Source organism: Solea senegalensis, linkage group LG12 (assembly GCF_019176455.1).
Source record: "Solea senegalensis isolate Sse05_10M linkage group LG12, IFAPA_SoseM_1, whole genome shotgun sequence".
NCBI lineage: Eukaryota > Metazoa > Chordata > Actinopteri > Pleuronectiformes > Soleidae > Solea > Solea senegalensis.
In genome coordinates this window covers 13,313,939-13,336,328 of record NC_058032.1, presented here as the reverse complement: position 1 = coordinate 13,336,328, position 22,390 = coordinate 13,313,939, and the positions used below count along the sequence as shown (strand labels likewise).

The 22,390-nt window shown below is 42.5% G+C and overlaps 1 protein-coding gene across 2 annotated transcripts in view; it reads left to right on the top strand.

The window, feature by feature from the left end:
• Positions 1 to 19,816, top strand: part of LOC122778417 (neuroligin-3-like) — a 109,225-nt gene extending 89,409 nt beyond the window's left edge. For both annotated transcript variants that reach the window (XM_044040302.1, XM_044040301.1), the window contains 2 exons: positions 8,243 to 9,032; positions 18,389 to 19,816. In XM_044040302.1, the coding sequence (XP_043896237.1) occupies positions 8,243 to 9,032; positions 18,389 to 19,229 (1,631 nt within the window). In that variant the 3' untranslated portion in view covers positions 19,230 to 19,816. The remainder of the gene's footprint in view (positions 1 to 8,242; positions 9,033 to 18,388) is intronic.
• The last annotated feature ends 2,574 nt before the right edge of the window (positions 19,817 to 22,390 follow it).

The following is a 22,390-nucleotide window of genomic DNA, read 5'->3' as shown; positions in this document are numbered from 1 at the left end:
AGCCCCCCGTACTAGACATGTTTTACATCGGAGTTTTGTTTTGTTGAAGTCAGTGCACTTTTTGTCTTGCCTGTCAGTGTTTGTTGTACATAGAAAAAATGAGCTTTTGGGCTGCTATACTGTGCAGATGGGTTGTAAAGCATGATGCTTATATTTAGAAACGGCAGGAGTCAGAGGTTTTTCACTGTCACCACACAGCAGCCACCTCCACAGTACTCCCATGAAAACCAGTTTCTGTGGCGGCCAAAATCCTAAGTGATTTCCTCATAACACACTGATTTAAAATGTATTTGTGGACACAGTAGGAAATGCGAGGGGAAGTCAGAAAACATCTTAAACAACTTGTCTCATCTAATGAGATTAGCAGAGCTGCTTACACAGTCATGACATGGAGATGCACACAGATAACCTCGTAATAACTCATTATTCTTCCCATTTCCACACTGACGCCTAGTCAAGGCTCGCTGACAGTGTGTGTTGTTATTGTGCGCGCACACAGCTATCAGGCCGATCTAAGCACTGCAGCAGTGTGGACTGAGTGAATTCTACCTCGAATGGCACAACACAAAGAGAGCTACAGCAGTAGAAGGACACAGAGATAGCATTCTCTGCCTTTCAGACGCTGCAGCATTAGTGACACATGCATGAGTGCAAATGAAAAAAAAAGAAAAAAGAAAAAATCAGTGTGCAGGCTCTCTTGGTTTCTCTTGGTTTGGTGGAGAAGCTGCAGGGGGGGAGAGAAGCACAGAAATCGATTCTGCATGGGAGTGCACATGCATGTGTAGTCATGAGAATGCACAGTTAACATTCCAGAAAAACACAGGACACAGTTGAATGAATAATAAGTGTAGTGAATGGCATTTTCTTATCATAAATGTAAATCAAGAATGGTACTACAGTATTTTTCTGTATGAACACATTTGTTCTTAAGTGGCACAGGCAAGCAGTTGGTGAGAATGTGCCGCATTCACCCGCTTTTTAGTCTGGTGAATTATTCCTCAGGTAGAAGTGAATCTTGCAAGTGTTTTTTTAGTCTGTGCATGGGACAAGTCATGAACAGAGAGATTGACTTTTTGTTTTAATTTTGCTGTCTGGATAATTCAAGACAATACTCACTGGACTTGATAATATGATGAAAATACTCACGCATAAGCAGTGGTGAAAAGAGATGTGGGCCACCATTGTCATGTGACCAGCACGTGAGTGAGGGATGCAAATGTGCACCACACAGTTGGAGTATAATCTTTTCTTTTTAAATGGCTCAAATGTCATATTAACAGCTTAGTAAAAGAAAAATATATATATATATGTGTAGAAAAGACTGAATCAAAATGATATCAAGAGTGGTAGAAATTCAAGGATGCATTGTATCGGACACAAAGCATAGAGTCAAACAATAACACGGTACGCAAAATAATGTGTGTATTATAGTGAGATGGAAAGATTGCCTCAGGTCGCTTGTCTCACTTGAAGTAAACTGTAATTTTCTGGTGGGAGGGGCTCAGGTATTAGCATTCTATGACCCGGTGTGAATTTTCATAGTTCAGTTTTCGACAGCTTTGATAAAAGAAAAGAAAAGAAAAACAATCACAATGTAACACATAAAAGACAAACTGTCACAGCAGTTTATACATTTCAGATGTTGTTAGGACAATTCTTGTCACTCATCTCACTGCCTTGGGGGTTTTATTCAAATCACTGTCCAGTATCATTTAATATCCTCAAGTTTAATATCACAGTGGCTGTTGTCCTCATTGTCCACCTGTCATATTAGTCACAGAAAAGCTTTGCTTTATTTAAAAGATGTTTTTTTTTCTTATATCATCTAATGTAAAAAATAAATGACCCCCTCTTATTTCTGCTCTGCACTGATGACACATCATTAACATATGGATGCTAACATTTTCTATTTGTTTTAGGTCATGTGACTTCAGGTCATTTTAGATGATGGTTATTCTTCATTATTTATGCCTAACAGTGATACTGATGCGAACAGTGTCGATACTGATGGCGAATGGTTCGTATTTCTTTTATAGAATTATTCTCGACAACATAAAGCATAACGAGCTCACTCGACATATGTCAGCTGCAGAAAAGAGACCCCACTCTCACCCTTTGGTTGTTTCATCCATCACACACTCGTCCCAACACTTAACTGGCAACAGCAACGTACTTAAAAGCTGCCCTCACCTTTTTAAGTGTCGCAAGATGGTTTTTAGTCAGTGAGTGGATGCATTTAAAATACACTTGTGCTTCTGTGTATAACTGGATCACAAAGCTCACACAAATAAATAGCAGCTTTATCCAGCTCTGAGTGCCAGATCCAATTTGCAGTATTGCACAATGCAACACAGAAACACCAAAAAACTTAAGACAATCCGAGAGAAGCATTGGAAATTTCTGTTTAATCTGCTGACAACAGTCGCTAATCTGAAAAGTCCCGATGTTGTAAACCCCACCCACGCTGGATCCCAGGCTGAATTTAATTTTGAGAATTACTCCACAAGTGCTGTGGCGTTTATTGCCTGTGATTAGCAGTCAGTCTGATGACTTCAAGACCGAGCAGTGGCCCCGCTGTGCTGTGCATGTGGACAGAGGGAGGCCAACATGCGTGTGATGATGAGGCCTGGAGTGTGTGGTATTGACCAGTGGATGCCACGTTGTGATTAGAAGGAGATATCACACTCACTGGGCTCAGGAACACATCAATCCCACAACCGTGGTAAAGCCTGTCAATGGGGTCATTTTTATCCTCCTTTCCTCTCCTGCCTGTCCTCCTCTTCCTCTTCACTCATACCTCGTTCTTCCCTCCACCCTATTCTTGTCTCTCCTATTCCATCCTATACAATTTCCTCTTTTTTTTCTGTTCCTTTTTTTTCTGCCCTCTTTCTTCCTTCCAACCGTTCTAATGGATCAGACTCTTTATCTGGCCTAAGCCACAGCCTGCAGGCATGTGGATATTCTTTAGTCTGAAACAGAAGACCAACAGCTTCAAACAACATTATATAGGGCTGGCATGAAACACATCTCACACTGACAAACACAGGCCACTCAGACTCTACCTCGATATGGATGTTACTAACACACATGGAGGGCAGTCCTGTTTCAAAGCCCCCCACTCTCCACTCAAATAATGCTGCAAAACCTCCCAGGATGTTTCATGAAGGAATTAAGAAACTATGCACTGGTGTGTGTTTGGATCCATGTAACACAAACCGTTGTTTTTATGATAGGAAGATGCTTTTCTTTTGGCAGCTATCCTGTTGGATCGTCTTATATGAAATCAGTTCAAAGTTAATCTAAATAGAACAAACATGTAAAGCCAAATTACAAGAATAGAATCCGAAATGTAAGTCCCTTTCTGTGTGTTTAAGGCATATGTATTATTTTTTAATGTTTAAGCAAACAAGTACCTATAATTGGTCTAATGTTATCTTGCTCATACACACACACACACACACACACACACTTACATGAATATGTGCAGCTTTACTCCCAGAAAGATTTAGAGCTTTGGCTTACAGGAAATCACTGTGTAGCATGTGGGAGAACCAGTGTATTCAGTGAGACCACTACTGTGTCAGAAATGTACATCTTGTCCTTTCACTTATTTTGTCTACGTTGGTCATTTTTGAAGTTCAATATTTGAGCGAACGGAAAAAAAAATAATGACGGTGTTGTTCCAGGGCTGTGCGTGTGAAATTATCCATGGACTAATGCATGATCAGACCAGAGGCACTTGTGTTTAAGTGGAAGCAGCCTGTGGTACTGTAGGCTGTAACCATGGAGACAGCAACTTTAACCATGTTATGTGACTGCATGTGGCCAAGGTTGTACAATTAGGCAAACGCTATACAAACAGTATTCCTCATTCAACTGGCTTTAAATACTCCAGAAGGGAATAACCTTCTTCATATATATATTTAGCATTTAGAAAAACAAATTTGGATTTGGGAAAGTAGATGATAAAACCAGCACTGAGAGAGAAGGAAGATAAGAGTCTGAGTGAAATGCTGCACGAAGCGGCGCAAAATGTATTGAGGGCTGAGTCGGAGAGACATGTTTGCAACAGAGGGGCTCAGTATAGTCTGCGGGTCTGTGGAGATTTGCTTACACTGAAGAGATGGTGGAGGTAAGATGGCTCAGAGGATTCAGGCTCCGCTGAACGCAGGCTTATGTCTAATCATCAGCAGGGAGGGACTCAGCATGGTCTCTCAGAAAAAGTGACGGGGAGCGTGTGATAGCAAGAGAGACAGAAAAACAGACCAGAGGAAAGATTGGGGGTGAAGAAAATGCAAGTACAAGATCTAGGAGTTATAGCTGAGGAAAAAAAAGACATGTCCCTGTGGCCACATTACTTGTCCCTTGTGATGTCTTTAATGGATATGAGAGGAATTTAGATAAGATTTTGCTTCTTTACATATTTTATCTCTGAAAGTCATGTGAAATATTGTTAGGAAAATTAATTACTGGCCTATAAAATGAGATTCAGCCAAGTTTCAAGGTCATCTGATAGCTCTCCCATTAATGCCATCTTTGTTAACTTTTTGTTGTTGTCTTTTGGTTTCATGACATTGTTAAGATGTCGGGATGCATTTTACACACACACGTATCTTAGGGCCATATTGATAAAAAAATCACTGCTGATGCTTGAGTGATTTTGTCCAGATGTTCCAGAGTACAAAGTACAGTCATTTATGGCGCTTACTGGCATCAACTATTAACACAAGCCCGACACTCAAACATGCCCATATTTGCCACATAACACATCAGCAGTGATCCACGGCTTAGCCATGTCATGCTACTCTCTCTCTCTCTCTCTCACTCTCTCTCTTCAGTAATGCAGCATTGGCTCATTAATATCAGCATTTAATCCAAATTGCGGTTGTCAGGAGATGGCCCAAACTCATGTTTTAGTGCGTGCATGTGAAATGTGGTTCTCTACCCCATCCGCTGGTCATTATAGCCTCAAGGTCAACCATCTTTCCCCCTCCATCAGTGGTAAATGATCTCCACAGGCCACTCCTCCAATCCAGGGCCTGAACCACATGCCCATTTAACAGGTGTCTAGTGAGGGGGCAGCACGGTCGAGGTCAGAGAAGAGTAGCGCAGAGGCGGCTGCCGAGCGGCGTGACAGTATTTTAGCGGGGACCCAATGAGTGATTACCTCAGAGCTCCAGTCATAATTCAGCATGACCTCAATCTGCCAGCTATGCTATGGTCTGATGGATCTGCTCACAGTTTTGGTGTTGGGTTCATGCATGTCAAACACAGGGTGATAATGATAGGGCTATCTGTTGCTTTTAAAGTTAAACGTGAGGCAAACATGTTGATGATGCTCCGTCTCTTTAATTTGTCAGGATATTGAGTGAGTAACCGCATCGATGTCACAGAGTGCATGCTGGAGACAAAACAATGTCACAAATGGTTAACCGCCATCACGGTGATGCCTGTCGTCTGTCGGTCTATTCATCATGACCGCGGCTTATCAATCAAAGTCTACTCAAATACACACGCACCCACAGACATACATATACACCTCCCAGTGTGGATAATTAGTGGATTCCCTCAGTGGGTGATAGAGCCTGTGCTTTTCTCCTCTCTCTCTGACCTTCCCTAGTGAGCTTCCTACCTCAGCGGGGCTCATCAAACGTAGCACTAATACATATTTATTGGTCCACTGACAGCTCGTGTGCGCTGGATTGATACGGTTCTAGAAAAACAATAGTGAAGCCTCAATCACTCTTCCCACCGCTCATCAACCAAAGCCGGGTATAAATCAAGTAGCGTCAACCTGGCTATGGCTCCTCAGCAGGTGGCCATCTCTGGGGTCTGACCAGACAGACAGACAGACAGACAGACAGACATGGGACCAAGCCGAGCTGCATTCAATCTGCTCTCCTCAATTACAACAAACGGATTTGATATACATATGTCTGTCAAATGGCATTGGCAATCACAGTAACTGCTCTGCTGGCAAACGTTTTCCTACAGCAACTTCTGATCAAAGACATTTAGAAAGTGGCAGTGGCTGCCACGGCATTGGGATTCAGGACAGACTTCCTGCACCATGACTGACTGTCTGCACAGTGCAATCTGAGTTGAGATGTGAAGAGAGGCAATACCACTAAAGAGTGTGAGAGGAAGGGGAGGGAGGGGAGGGGAGGGAAGAGGAAGGAAGAGGAGGAGGAGAAGGGAGGGATGGTAGGATTAAGCCCCAGCCCTTTTCTGCGTCAGAGAGGCCATCTTTCATCTCGCTGCTGTTCCTCTAATGCTTTCAAGTGGGTGAAACCCTCGACATCTGCTTCCGCTCACTCACTGGGACACGACGCTGGCCGTCATCCTGCAGAGACGCACGACCACAGGACAGCTTGAAGGGCAGCATCATGACAAGGACGGGGTACTGCACATCTACACAAATAAGACACACATTGTAGAATCATATAAAATAAACGCTGAACATATGTTTGCACTAAGAAAAACTTGTTTTGGAGGGTTTGTTTTTTTACATTATTGAAATAGTTTCTGTCAGGGCCAAATATGATTGTTCAAACATACCAACTGTGGTTTCTACTTGTAAACACACTCACCACAGAAACACTTCACAGTTCACTCGCCCAGACACATTAATTCTACTTACTACTTGTGAACAAATAAATGTAAATAGCGCTGTAAATAAACACTTCATCTTTGCCAAGAAGAAATAAGCCCCCCGCCGCCTCTGATTAAGACTACCAAAGTGATATATCTGGCACTTAACTCTGCTGTTTACCTCATAAACACAAAAGACTTCAACACAGCCACCCACACTGATGCTGAAATATCTGAAACTAAGACTGTGTGCTTTTCTTTCCTGGGCTTTGTGGCTACAACGTAAAAATCATAAAATGGCGAGTTTTTTTATGTGTGTCATTTCAGGAGCACTTAATCTGCTGTGGTTTACAATATCACGAGTTCAGTGGAATCACTCGACTCCAGCAGTGATTGTGCCTCATGCAATAAAGCAGCGTGGTCAAGTGGTGGGAGCTTTGCCTCGGATTTTCTCCGAGACTTGTGAAATCAACACATATATTAGCTGGACAGATGTTGCTGTCAGTCAGTCGCCACCGAAGTAGTGAGGTTTTGTATTTGGCGAGGATGTGAAGAAGATTTACCCGAGACAGAGAAGTTGCCATGTCACCTTCAGTTCACTCTCCGGTATTGGAGAAATGTTTCAAAAGAGGACGCAATTTGATTATTTCTGAGGAAACGATGTTTGTTGTTTGGGATCTGTTCCTTGTGGTGATTTTGGATTTCTTTCATATTTCTCTGTAGCAGAAATGTAATTCAATTTGTGAGAGAACCCCATCAGACTTGTAGATGTGTTTGCCTCAGTGTCTGAACTCCCTTCACCTACCCACACACACACACATAGACCCAGATGGTTTCGACATAGTGCAGGTTGGTCTTTGTGTTGCATTGTGTTGCAGGGTGAATATGTGCAGCTTCACCCCTGCAAACAAAGGTAGAAAGGGTCTATATTTATTTATAGGAATCCACCCACAAACTCCTGTAAAATTTAGTGATCTTTCAGGTAGGAAAAAAAAGACTTTTAACTGACACAGGGCATAACTGATGCAGAGGTACACTCTCTCTCTCCCTCTCTGCCTCTCTGGGTGTGTGTTTAATGACTGCAGAAAAGGAGCATTTGTGTCTATAATTGCAGTGTTTCTGGCTCATCCAATTACAGCTACATTGAAAAGTACATTAACAGGAGGTGGGCTTGGGCATAAGGTTCATACATTGAAGAGCACAGTGCATCTAGTACAGGGCAAATGAATTCCTGCTCGGTATGGTACGGTCTGGTTTGCCAGTTTTGATGCATCCACTATTTGCAACAAAGCCTGCAGAGGCACACTGGTAGCATCTGCTCCAGACAAATGTACAGACTAAGCATATAGAGATGGATGGAAGCAGAGAAAATGACAGACAGAACACTGAATCCCTTCTCTGTCTGTGAGCTGTGAGACCAGGCCATCTGCACATTCATTACCACAGCCATGATTCCATTATTTTTTACGTGTGGCAACAAGACTGTCTTTGTCTGGCCTTTGTTATTCTTATCAGCTGTGGAGCTGACAGCACCCTCTTGATCATGGCAGCGACAAAATTAACCATCATGTAGTTGAACATGTAACTGAATTATCTTCCACTATGTAGCGACACTCCAATCATTAGCCTGTCTCCTCTTGTCGTTGTGCAGGTCTGTTCCACAGAGCCATCATTCAGAGCGGGTCAGCACTCTCAAGCTGGGCCGTGAACTACCAGCCAGTCAAGTACACTCGTCTCCTGGCAGAGAAGGTGGGCTGTAATGTCCTGGACACCTTAGACATGGTGGACTGTCTGAGGAAGAAGAGCTCCAGGGAGCTGGTGGAGCAGGACATACAACCTGCGAGGTACCACGTGGCCTTTGGACCCGTGATCGACGGCGATGTTATTCCTGATGACCCCGAGATCCTGATGGAGCAGGGCGAGTTCCTCAACTATGACATCATGCTGGGGGTGAACCAGGGCGAAGGGCTGCGGTTTGTGGAGAACGTGGTGGATTCAGAGGATGGCGTGTCTGGAAATGACTTTGACTTCTCCGTCTCAGACTTTGTGGACAGTCTGTACGGGTACCCCGAGGGTAAGGACACACTGAGGGAGACCATTAAGTTCATGTACACAGACTGGGCGGATAGAGACAATCCAGAAACCAGACGCAAAACGCTGGTGGCGCTGTTCACCGATCACCAGTGGGTCGAGCCATCAGTGGTGACGGCCGATCTCCACGCTCGCTATGGCTCTCCCACCTACTTCTACGCCTTCTATCACCACTGCCAGAGCCTGATGAAGCCTGCCTGGTCCGATGCCGCCCACGGGGATGAAGTGCCATACGTTTTTGGAATTCCTATGATTGGTCCCACCGACCTTTTTCCCTGTAACTTTTCTAAGAACGATGTCATGCTCAGTGCCGTGGTAATGACCTACTGGACCAACTTTGCCAAGACCGGGTGAGTGAAATCACTGTGTCTCATTTTTCGCTCGTTACACCAATTAGAATTTTTTATTATAACTGGAACTTGTTGAACTCACAGTTTATTTGTTTGTGTGCACGTTAAGCATAAAAAGACAAGTGCACCTAATTTAAACTTGTGCAGGGAAGATGAGAAGCCAATGATGACAATGTAAATAGGTATGACACTGGCCTCTCTATTTAAGTCAAGCACATCAGTATTACTGGTACTCTTACCAATATCCCTTTTCTGAGTATGAATTATACATATTGAATTGTATAAGTGATTATAAAATAATAATAATAAATAATAACCATTATTATAGTTGCTGTACAACATCTGATGAAAACAAGCATTTGACAGTTGACTGGCTGCAGTTACAGTAGCTGCATAGTGTTGTTAGGATGTCTTTATTGTGTTGTTTATGCTTTCTGTGTTTAACTTTGAAATACTCAAAACTAGCGTTGACTAGCATTGCAGAATCTTATCAATAATTTTGCGCTGACCGTTCAGAAACTGGTATAATGCATTCAAAGTCAGATCAGATTCAGTTGTTTGTTGTATGGGTCTAGCAACTCAACATAATCTCACGTATCCATTGTTAGTCTTTTTGGGAGTTAAATAACAGTACTTTCACATTAATGAAACAAGTGATCAAACAATTACAAACTTACTGAGCCATTAATCGCAGCACAGAGATGTCCTATCTCTGTTCAATAAAAGTGCTTCAGTGCTACAGAAAAGAAGCTGCAGGGAATAGGAATCCTTACAACAAATTGAATGGACCAGAAAATACATTTTTCAACGGAGGCATTTATTTTTTCTTCAGAGATGTTTTTGCCTGGACTTCCTTGGTCTCAGTCCGAAAACCTGGGACATATTGAATCCGGGGAAGATTAAATGAATGTGTGTTGTGCTGTTTGTGCTTGGCTGACTCTCTGGATTGAGCATGTGTGCATATCTTTCTGCTTTTCTGTATACTTTTATGTGTGCGTGTGTGTGCGTGCACGTATGTGTGTGTTTGGCTGAAAATACTACCCATGCGCTATTAAACCCAGGCCCAAAGGACAGAGACTTATCAGGGAGGCATATCAAAGTCTTGCCCCCAGCAGTATCGATCCCTCAGCCTGAACCCAGTCAATCACTCTTGCCTTGGGTGACTCCTGGTCCCCACTATGCTCAACAACCCCCCACCACCACCCGTCACAAAGTCTAGCCAATTTGTATGATGACTAGTAACCATTTGCAACAACTGAAATGTAATTTGATAACCCCTGTTACCAGAGAGGTATTGATCCCATCCTGACTTGGATACAATCTCAAATCTTGTTCTCTTTTTTATCTGTCTCTATATCATCTGCTGTCCAATCAGGTGGCATTTACATCCAGCCGTCTGGCTTTGACATCAGCTGTTTTGGCTCCTCAAGGAAAAGCATTGGAGTCCATTAGTGATGCTTGGACTAAACAGCTGTTTTCCCTGCCTGGCGGCCATGTTGTGTCAATGTACACAAAGCTGCAGTTTGTAGATACAGATGGATTTTTTTTTTTTAACTTGTCCTCCCATGAATATTATCCGTTGTTTTACGATGGAAGGATGTATTTAATTTTAATGAGAAAGATTTGAGCCCTGCAGGTAACAGAATTACACTGAACTTCGATTTTGTCACATGAGTGAAATGGTTTCTGATGGACAATGACAGGCTTTCCTCTCAACTGCAACCAATCGGAGTCAACACAGTGCACAGAGTTCAAACGACGTGTTGCACTGTACTGCTGACCCTGTGTTAATGATGTAGATTTACACATCACTTGCATAGACTGTGTAAGGACATAGAAGCTTCCCTGGAAGTAGCAGTTAGCCACCGGGGGGCAAATCTGCTGGTTGCATGGAGGAAAAATGGAGGTCTGTGGGGAAAATGAGCCTACTTCTCACTTGACTTGTGTCAGTAAACATTTCCCTGAGGATTTCATGGTCTCAATCACTAGTCTCAGATCGTCTTCAATAGCACACATTGTCAATATTGTAAACTATTAGAGGAAACTCGATGACAAACACACACATGTATTCAAGTGAATACCAGTGTGATTGACAGCTAGCATATTCCAGAGGACACCTGTCAATGCCGATGGCAACTTTATTTATAGCATATTTAAAATAACCTGAGTTGACCGAGTGCTGCACAGGCACAACAAATACACAGCAGAAACAGGTCAAACAAATCAAAAAGCAAACTACTAAATAAATATATTACGTAATTCAATTTAAAAAAAGAAAAAGCAAGTTGTATAGCTCGTCCTGAATTGAACGCCAAGGAAACGAGAGGTGTTTTCTGTGAATATGGTGTTGCAAAAACTGACATGGCACAAATCTCAGGGCTTCAAAGCACGAGGTTGTTTTGCAAGCAGAAGTTTATACAGTCAATGATAGCTGATTATCCCAATTTCAAGCAGTGCTGAGAAGCAGTAAACTGGATCTTTGTCACCGCCGTGGTACCTCACCATAGTGTGTCGCCTTGGCAAATTTCCAGACAAGGGGATTACAGACGGACCACAATTAGGCACTCAGATGGTTTGGAGCCTGGGATTAGATCCCAGGATAATGGAAAACTCAGAGAACTGGTAGTTTTAATTCATGTAAACGAATCTACCACAAACTGTCCAGGGGAGTTGGATTCTAAAGTTCAGCTTCCTCATTCAGATTGCACGAGGGGATTCAGATCTCTCTTCCTCCAACACCGCCCAAGCCAGTCTGACTCTAGAGGACACACTTTTAATTAAGACCCAACTGAATTCCCTTTGCCTTCGTGGCCCTTCCAACAGCCATCTTTCCTATATCTACAAAGCAGCTCTCTCTCCGCTTCCAGATGTTCACATTGAACTGACCCAGATTGCACTTTAAATATGGGGGCATCTTTAAATCGCTGTAGAGACTTGTGTCACAGAATGTCGAGACACTTGGTCCCCATGTCAACAGTGTGTCTCTCAGCGGCATCCCACCCAAAAGCTCTTCCTGTCCCTGGCTTTCATGTGTCAACTTTACAGGGCAAATCCCTGCCCATGTTCTTTTTTTTCCCCCTTCCATCAGTGTCAGTGGAGCATAACAACATACAGTGAGTGCATGCTGTCAAATCTTCTTAGTGTGCGTGTGTGTGCGTGCATGTTTACACTATGAGGCTGTTCTGTCGTCGGAGTTAGAAATGTTTCAAAAGCCAGGGATTTACCCAGCTCAGTTATTTTTTTTGGCTAAAGCATTTGTTTTGCTATTGAAAGACAAAACTGGCCTTCACTTTATTGCCATATTTGCTTCTTCCGCCTGGTTTGACCAAATGTTTTGTCCATATTCTGCCACTCACAGACATTCTCGCACACGGACGCGTGCACAACAGCATTGCTATGCACAACAACACTGGCAGAGCACCTCAGAAAGGACAGAAAGATGAAAGGCTCAGAAAAGATCAATCATTATCTACCATTAGTATATTAAATGTGTTGGGCCATCTTCTCACTTCTTGTGCCCCCCCCCCCATGGCTGGTGCTCATTTCCACTGTTTTATGTGTTTGAACCCTTGCTGAGTTTATGAAAAAAGGAGAACACTGCCATGTGCTGATTCTTTCCCCCATTCTCCTACACTGCTCCTCCGTCAGTCACTCATTAGTCTATTCACCTTATGCACTTTAAGCACCGCCCTTTTTTCTAATCTAATGACTTGTTGTTCTAAGAGACATCAGGTGCCAATTAAATACATGTACAAAGAAGTAACGACATTGAATAGCCTGTTCTTTGATATTAAATGTTCTTTGTTAATTATTGCTTAGGTTTGTCAATCAAACAAGCAATCAGACTAATTCAAATCAATTGCGTTTCCCATCTGACCTCATTCACACACTACTCCAGCCTTTTCTTTTAAGGCAGCTGTTTGGTGTTTCATTACTTTTTCCGTGATCCTCCTCCTCATTATCCTCCTTACTTCCTTTTACCACCCTTAGTTAGGACCATCTCAAGCTGTACCAGGAGTCCCTGAATGCTTGGCATGGTGGAACAGCACAGCCCCAAACAGCCACCGACCTACTCCATTAAATAGGTACTCACTTGATCCGAGATTTGTAGCCAATATCCTGATTTGCATTAGAGAAGGTAAGGAAGTGGTGTGGCTTGTTAAGGGGCCTGGATGCCATTGATCGGTTTTGTGGACTGAATATAATGAGCAGTCAGCAGGGGGAGGAGGTGAAGAGGAAGTAGATCTGCATGTGTTCAACCATATGTAAGTAGTTGTCATATTAAATCAGATAAATATGAAATAAAATGAATGTAATCAACTTTAGTGAGTCAGAAAGCTGTTACTTGAAATGAAAGTGGGAGAAAAGAGAGGTAGGAAGGATGATGAAAGGGTGTTTGTTTGCTGCCACTCATCTAATCAAACAAATCAATAGTGTCCATAATAAGGAGTGGTCTTAGAGCTGTGTCCTCCAACACTTCTGCACGCCCCAAAGTCACAGCGCCTTGCCCTGCATCATTTAGCCTGCTGAACTAAAGGCTGCCATTAAATATGAACCACGTATCACTCAGCCCTCTGCCCCAGCATGCAGCCATATGAAGGGTAAAAGAGCAAAGTCTGACAATTTGCCCTCTCAGTGCAGAAGTTGCCCTCTGCGCCATGCAAGGCTAAAACGTAGAAACAGAATTAGATGGAGTGTCTTTATTAAAAATTTACACTGACTGCAAGGAAAAGCTGTTTGGAACCGTCTGTTGGAGTGAAAATCACAATTAGCCGCTTACTTTGTGTTACCTTGTAAGTAGATAAACAACTGCAGGGGAGGAATTTGTTACACAACAGCAGCAATAAAGCTAAAAATGGTTTCAACTTTACATATTTTTGCAGCTTAGCGAAATGAGCATCAGTGGATCACTGAATTAATACACATCCCTTGTTCTATGTTGAGAAACTATACTCAGAAGAGTCCGAGACCCTGAGTGTAGGGAAAATAGATTCTTGTCTTCTGCCTAAGGGCATCTAAACGTGTCTTTTCAGATTTGGTGATGGCTACGTCTATGATCATTCATGCGCTTCAAATTACATCAGGGTGAAAAGAGGAGGGAGGTACATGGGAAATGAAAAAAGAAAGAAAATGATAATCATTCTCCCTCTTATCTACCTTTTACATCAGTGCTTGCAGATAGGGCTTGGAATAAGTAATGAGCTTAGACCCTGTTCTGCCACATGTGTTGGTAGAGCTGAGAAACGTGTGCGTCTTCAAGAGGTGCAGCATCTTACAGAAGAGCAGAAAAGAATGGGTTTTTTTTTCAGTCTGAAGAGGCTCATTATCATCATGGCATGTATGACTTTGTGAAATGTGACATGACTTGCATTCGAGTGCTGCACTTGTGCGGCCCCAGAGGTCATTACACCATGATGCATCATAAATACAAACACACACACACACCCACTCCCAATCAATCACAAGTACACACACGCGGGAGCACTTAAACACACATGACAGGCCAAGGTTAGCAGGGGTCAGCGGGTCATCATGAGGGACAGAGGAGGAGATGAAGGCTATGGTTTATAGTACCACAGCCATATGAACACATCAGAGGAAATCTGAAAGGCCATTAAAACGCCTGCTTTTATGGGTGTAATAATCCCTCTCCTCTGCCTGGGAGTCCAGCTACAGCTCTAGTGACCATCCAGATTAAGTGGGAGGGCTGACAGGATAGGAGGGATAGAACCGCAAACACAACATTATGCCAGGACTATTCATGCAAGTCACAACAAGGTGTTTGTGCACACACTGCGAGCATGGGAAGTCTTTGGACAGTGACGCACCACTCAAGCTTTGCCACTAGACTGATCAGAGATTTAAATGTGAAATGACACGATGGGCACAATGTGTCATTTCTGACTTGAGGCTATTTAGTCACATCAAACGAATGGGAAAAAAACAATCATTTTTTCAGTGTTTTTCCACTTTTTTGTAACAATGAAAGTTGTGACTTCTAAAGGTATTTGATAATATGTTGTCAGCTTTGTCAAGCCTCCCTTTCTAATTCTGTTTTGTTTTATTTGTGTATTTAAGGTATTCAGCTGTGACTAGTCTCTGCAAACTTAATTACCATTTAATTGTTTCACATTCAAACTATTAAGAGCGCATAGCCAACACCAAATCTGTCTGCACACACATTGTTCTCAGTGTACACAGTTTTAGTTCTTAATTCAACCTGCACATTAGTTCTATAGAGTACATTCGACATGTTTTTTTTTTTTTGTAACAAGAGAGGTTTTATATGGTGTAGTGTGCAACTTGGGTCAGGGCTTCTGGTTATTTAACACCCTATCATCACTGACTATGTGTCCAAGTCACATGGACTAGTATTTCACTTGGTGAAATACAATATATGTTATGTTTATCGTTTTTGTTCTATAAGGAATTTCAAAAGCACAATTACCCGGTTACAAAAATCCCACGTTTTTGCTTGATATTGTGATAATTATCATTTCTGGGCATGTTGTACATCTTTCTGCAGCTGTTTCACCACCATTATCCATCCATGTATGTTCGGATGTTTGCTGAAGATGACGTGATGTGTGTCCATGTTCAGTGTGGAGTAAGGTGTGGCTACGATAACATCACAATATTGTAGTATTCTAGCGGTAAACCTCATAGGTGAGGTGAGCAATGGAGAACCCAATTCTGTGATAGCAATCCTCTGACTCTGTATCCTAAATGGAGAAATTAGCATGCACTCCATTGCTGCTTAACTGCTTAAAATAATAAGTAGGTGAATGTCAGTCTTAAGTGTTTCTGTGTATATCATCCATATTTCTCTGGCAGTATTCATTACCATTCTATTCTATTAGATTATATTGTACATAGGTGTTACTCGGTGAACCACAATGTCTGTGACTCTCCCACAGAACGGGGAGAGATTGCCACCTGCAGAAAACCATGCAGAAGACTAGAGTACTATTTTGCCATGCGGTAAACACAGCAGCATAGCACATTATAAAGCGGATCTGACTATTTCTTTACACAGCACCCAGTGAGAGCCTCAGTATAAATAGAGCGGGGTAACCTAGTAGCCTTCACCACACTGAGGAGCAGAACGTGAGCTCAGATCGCTCTCTGACTCTACAGCTCAGGGCAGGACTTCAAAGCCAGCGTGCAGCCCAAAGTTGAGCAGCAGTGGTAGAAATTGTTCAAAGGAATGTTCCCTGTTTACTATTGACTTTGCAACAATTACCCAAGCATATGTGTATGTAATTAGATAAGGCAGCCAGTTGTTCTCTAATGCGGCAAATCAAATTAACTAAAGATGCCACATTGATTTCTTTGTGTTCCCTAAATTATTCATCTTCACTTGCACTGAACCAGCCAGCCACCAACGAGCTTTCCTAACTCCTCTGCACCACAACTCCTTTGCTTCCTGCAAACACTTGATTGTTTGTCAGGTGTATTTAATGTACCCTTTCAATATTTTTGCTACCACTATTCAGCCAACTGACTCTCCTGAATAGAGAGCATTTGTATTGTCACATAATTTCACATAATGGGATTTCCCATAAACTCAGATGTCTCTATAGCTTGCTCATTGTTGTCAATGGGGCAGCATGCAACAGACTGCTTTGGGAATTCATGAAGCACGGAGACTGCAGACAACCATGTCTCAAGCTGCTTCATTGACGTCCTGTTCTCTGGCATGTTGCACACAGGGAGATCAATATGACCTTACCTCCACCACCCACTCCTTTGAAACTTAATTACTGATATTCAGCTACAAAGTCATCATAGTCTTGCTGTCAATACACATTGGGGATCATTACGGGCCTAATAAAAAGGGTTATTTACGGGCTGCTCTGCTGACACCAGCCCAGGTTCAGGGATTCAGCTGCAGCCATCTCAATTTGCTTTACCTCTCTCTCACTCTCTCTCTTTCTCTCCTCCTACCCCTTACCTCTCCCAGAAGCACTGACCTGAAAAAGAAAAATTGACAGCAGAGAAACTAACAGGGAAGAGGATTGTGAATTCTCCTGGCATGGCTTTTTAATTCTATTGGCCATGTTTGGAGTTTTTTTTCAGCCCAATGTCCACATGTCCTCATCCCAAAATCCCCAACAAAATGTTGACTTTGCTGGCCACCGCCATCGGAGTCAGACCCGCAAAGGGATATTTCGTGACATTTAGAGAAATGCCGTGCAGCTCCCTGCTTTATTGCAGTAACAGAACTTTAATATCTCAGCTCCAACATCAATTACTGTTTTCAAGTCTACAGCAAGTCTGTTCTTTAGGTTCTTCCACAGAAAACCATTTCATCTGAACCAAAAGCAATACCACGAGCTGCACAACTCCCACTCCCGAAAATTGTACACAATAAGACTACAAGGAGTTGTGTGTTTGTGGGAGATTGCTATATGTTAATTCATTCAATAAATCAATATCTTCTCTGTAATTGAAAAGGGTGGCCATCCAGCGTTGAAGCCATGTGTCAAAAACAGAAAAGTGGAACAGTGAACTCTAGGGATTAAGAGAGGTACTGCATCCAGGACACCGTTCACTACTCCCTCAACCTCACACTCCTCTCTCTCTCTTTCAGTCCTGTACACACAAAATATCCTTTTACCCAAACACACATAGTCTGATCTGTAGTTCTCTCTTACCGCCTTGATTAATATAGTCAATTTTACATCAGTATACTGGCTGCCAATGCCCACTGTGCTGCTTTCCCTGAGCAATTATCAGAAGGGCTCCACCAGCGTTGGATTATCCACAACAAGATGCCTCCTGACGTGAGCCCTAAAGCCTGCTGACTTATTCATATGTGTATATTTTAAAAGCCTTTGCCCTCTTTTTGTGGGTGGGCTGCATCAAAACTGAATGAGAGGACTACATCTGGGGCAAAAGGAGAGCAGGTGGGGTGGGGGTGTTTGATAGACAGGGGTTAATATGCCCACAGAAGCCTGAGTGGACAGAGGGACTGGATCATGCCTTGGTGAGCTTGTGTGGTAGAAATAGAGATGTAAGTATGTTTATTGCTGAGGAAATAATTAAATAAGGGAAATCAGCATCATTTGATGCAGCAACACGAAGTGAGATACAAACCACACATGGATCAATTATTAACTGCAGAGCGTTGAGTGTTTGTGCATTTGCTGTTGTGGGTTTCACAAAGCACGATCAAATAATTCTCTAGTATCAGCAGAACCCCTTTCAGACCATAATATAAACCGTGACTGTGACTGTCTTGTCTCTTTGGTATTTGTATTTGCTTTCTTTCCCCCATATGAATGCCAGAGTATGAATAATTAAATAAACTCTCAAAATCTATTTTAACACTATCACATCTATCTTCTTTACAGGGATCCCAACAAACCGGTTCCCCAAGACACCAAGTTCATTCACACCAAGGCCAACCGCTTTGAAGAGGTGGCCTGGTCCAAGTACAACCCCCAGGACCAGCTGTACCTGCATATCGGCCTAAAGCCACGTGTGCGTGACCACTACCGTGCCACCAAAGTGGCTTTCTGGAAACATCTAGTGCCCCACCTGTACAACCTCCATGATATGTTTCACTACACGTCCACCACAACCAAAGTGCCCCCGCCAGAGACCACGCAGAACACTCTCTCCACCAAGAGGCCCAACGGGAAAACCTCCTGGCCATTCAACACCAAGCGGCCTCCTATGTCCCCGGCCTACAACAGCGAGGACGAAGACTCGACAGGCCCACTGGTGGTGGAGAATCCACGGGATTATTCCACAGAGCTCAGTGTCACCATCGCTGTTGGAGCTTCGCTGCTGTTCCTCAACGTGCTGGCCTTCGCAGCCCTCTACTACCGCAAGGACAAGCGGCGGCAAGACTCCGGCCATGGGCAGCCCAGCCCACAGCGCCAGACCACCTCCAATGACATTGGCCACCACGCGCCCGAGGAGGAGATCATGTCGCTGCAGATGAACCAGACGCACCATGAGTGCGAGGCAGGGAATAGCAACGAGGGGGCACTTCGCTTGGCCTCGCTGCCCGACTACACACTTACTCTGCGGCGCTCTCCTGACGACATCCCCCTCATGACCCCCAACACCATCACCATGATCCCCAATTCCCTGGTGGGAATGCCCAACCTGCACCCCTACAACACCTTCACAACCGGCTTCAACTCCACCGGCCTGCCGCACTCCCACTCAACCACCCGTGTATAGCTTTAGGAGGCCATGGGCAGCTGGTGCAGGCGGGAAGGGGGAAGTGAAGGAGGAGGAGGACGAGCAGGCAGATGAACAAATGGAGGAGAAGATTGTGTTTTATAAATATCACAGGGAGGGGGAGGGGAAGGGCAGGAGTCAGATTAAAATGTGAAGAGATTTAACTAGACTTTTACAATGAGGAGAGTTGCTGAGAGCTCTCTGTGGATGTCAAGTTGTGCAGAGCTGCCAAAATCAAACTGCTTCCCTTCTCCTGAAAGGGGGAAGGGGGTTTTCTGCAGTGTTCTTTTCTAAAATAATCATTTTAAAAGCCTTTTTAAGCAGACTGTGGATATATCAACACTGTTTTTTTTCTTGAATTCATTACAGTTATAAAGAAAAGTGCTTTTTATTTTCCACCCCTTCCTCCTGCGGGAGACACATCTAGAACAATGGCCTCTAAGTCAGTATTTGCAAAATGTTTTTAATTGCTTCTTTTTTGTTTTACGTTTCAATGCCTTACAAAGCTCGTTCTGTTTTGTCATTATTTCTATTCCCTCAGACTATTCCAAGTGGACTGCATTACAAGCAGATGAGACTCAAAAGATGAGAGACTAAATCCAGGATGGGAACCTTGAGGATATGCAGATGTAGAGATTTTAAACTTGTTATGGGCAACTCCTTTTCTTTTTTTCTTTCTTTCTGTTGCATACCAACACAGCAACAGCCACAAAAATGTGCTTTTTATTCTTTTTTTTAAGCTCGTGTAGAAATGATTTGTGTGGGATAGCACTTGCTGAGAGAAGGCAAAGATAAATATGTTAACTGTGATTGTTTTGTTAAGAAAAAGTGCATCTTTTACAGCCAACTTATCTGTTAAGCTATCTGATATTCCGATATTATCTCCACGAAGTGTGCACATACACATGCTGCTTAGAGCACCTGTGTGTCTGTGTGCATGTGAAAACGATTTCTCATTCCCTGCGTGCAAGTGAGGTTTACAGGCTGAGATCAAGAACGAGACACATTGTCGTAACTTGCAAATGCAAGAGCAATGTGTGTGCGTGTGTGTGTGTGTGTGTATGTGCGTGTGTGTCCTTTTCTTTTTTTTTGTCAGTTGTATAATGTGGTTTGGGGGAGGGAGGGGGTGGGAGGGTACTTTCTCATGTTGATTTTGGTTCATCACCAGTAGTGTTTCTGCTGCGTCTCTGGGTGTCTGTCTTTGCGAAATAGCTCTTTTGTTATTTTCAAAGTTATATATGTCTAATTTTGCTTAAAGATTTCAGAATAAATCTATTATTTTATGTGTAAGAGAAAAAAAAAATAGCTAAAGATTCAACTGAACTAACTGACATGATTCCATTGACTTTGTAAGAGTTCCTCTTCGGATGCAGACAGTGGCCTGTTTGCACTGAATAAACCTACATCAGTGCACACTTGTATTTCTTTGAATTATATATATATATATAAATATGGGCATACATACATATATGTATAGGGCTTCTGTGGAGACACTGCTCCCACCTACAAATCAATTACAAACACTGTTCAGATTAAAAAAGCACCAACAGAAATATTTTCAACCAATTGTTGTTGTTTGAAACATCCCAAGCCTAGACAGCTCTAGGTGTCTTTATAAGAGCTCTATATGTATATTTATGTATAAAATATTTAATATTTATTTATGTATACCAGATGCATACATGCTGATTGTGCCATGTGCCAAATTAAATCTGTAAAAAAAAAAACATGAAACATAAAGTTTCACTAAACTTTGTTTTCTTTTTTTTATCAAAGATATGTTACTCCCTTTTGTGTGTATTTTTTTTATTTTTTTTTATTTCAATTTGAATGATTTTACGCAGATACATTCTTGCAGCAAGTGCAAGCCTCCCCCCCAGGACTTCCTCTTTACCTTCTCTCTCTCTCTCCTCCTCCTCCTCCTCCTGACTCTCTTCATTTCTCTTGCTGAAACCTTTGAGAAAAACAGGCTAACAGCTGGGGGCCCATCATGCATAACACCAGATCTTACTGTAATTCATGCAAAGTAGTGGCACAGCAAAAGGGATATTGTGGAAAGATTGCCTTGATGTACTCACATTGCATCCTGTTATGTGTTATTCTCTGGGAGAAGCTGGAGTTATTGATGCTACAAGTAGAACTGACTATTTCATGAAGTATCCTGGCATAGCAGTCTCTGGTGTAACAGTGAAGCACAGTAAAGTGACCTGTCCAGTGATCCTCGCTGTTGCAAATTCTTAGACACTTCATGCACAAAGACCTCACCATCTCTGTGAAGCATCCCATTACAACTTCCCCCGCTATTTAATGATTTGACACACAGCAGAGTGAAAACCACAATCTGGTCAGCTCATCACTGAACCTGCCAGTGACAGAAAAAAACCATGGGGTTATTTGAGGGAAATGCTATAGCTCGGAGACTATATATGAGTCATGCTGTATTTGCTCATCAGCCTTTGACTGAGCCGCAGTCGCTAAAGAAACACACAGTTGACTTCCAACCAGAGCTTTCACATACACAGAGAAAACCTTTAATAATGTCTCTGTGACTGTGCTCATGTAGGAGTCACTAATATCAGCAGAACCTTGTTTTCAGGCAGACAATGAGCAGACATCAGAAAGAGAGTAGTATTTTAATGAGCTATTTTTCACACTCGACTGCAAAGTGAACGTGAACCGTTCTTTTTTTGGTTTATGTTTCCCAAAGTCTGAAAAACATACTCCAACGAATTTGTGAATTACTGGATATTGTTGAATCTAATCAAGCAGAAAGTTTTGGTCTTGAAAAAGCAAAAATAGATTTCTGCAACAACCCTGATACAGTCAAAGTAAATGGGATTTTGACATTTAAAAAAAAAGTAATCAAGATAAAACATGTCCTCGTTGCTCTTTGTCTTGGAGTATTTATTTTCAAACTAAAAATTGATCAAATTACTATGTGTATGTAACAGGGAACCACTGACTCTACATGGGTAACAGCTCCCAAAAGTGAAGAAATATCACATGGATCACCTCTTTTATTGGTTGGCTGCACTACTGGGCAGAAGTCCCCAATGCCTCCATAGAAGATGGAACATAAATATATATATTTTTTAATTTCTATGATGTTTTCATTTGAGAAACAATGCAATGTTCCCTACAGAGTTAATAAAGTTACCTCC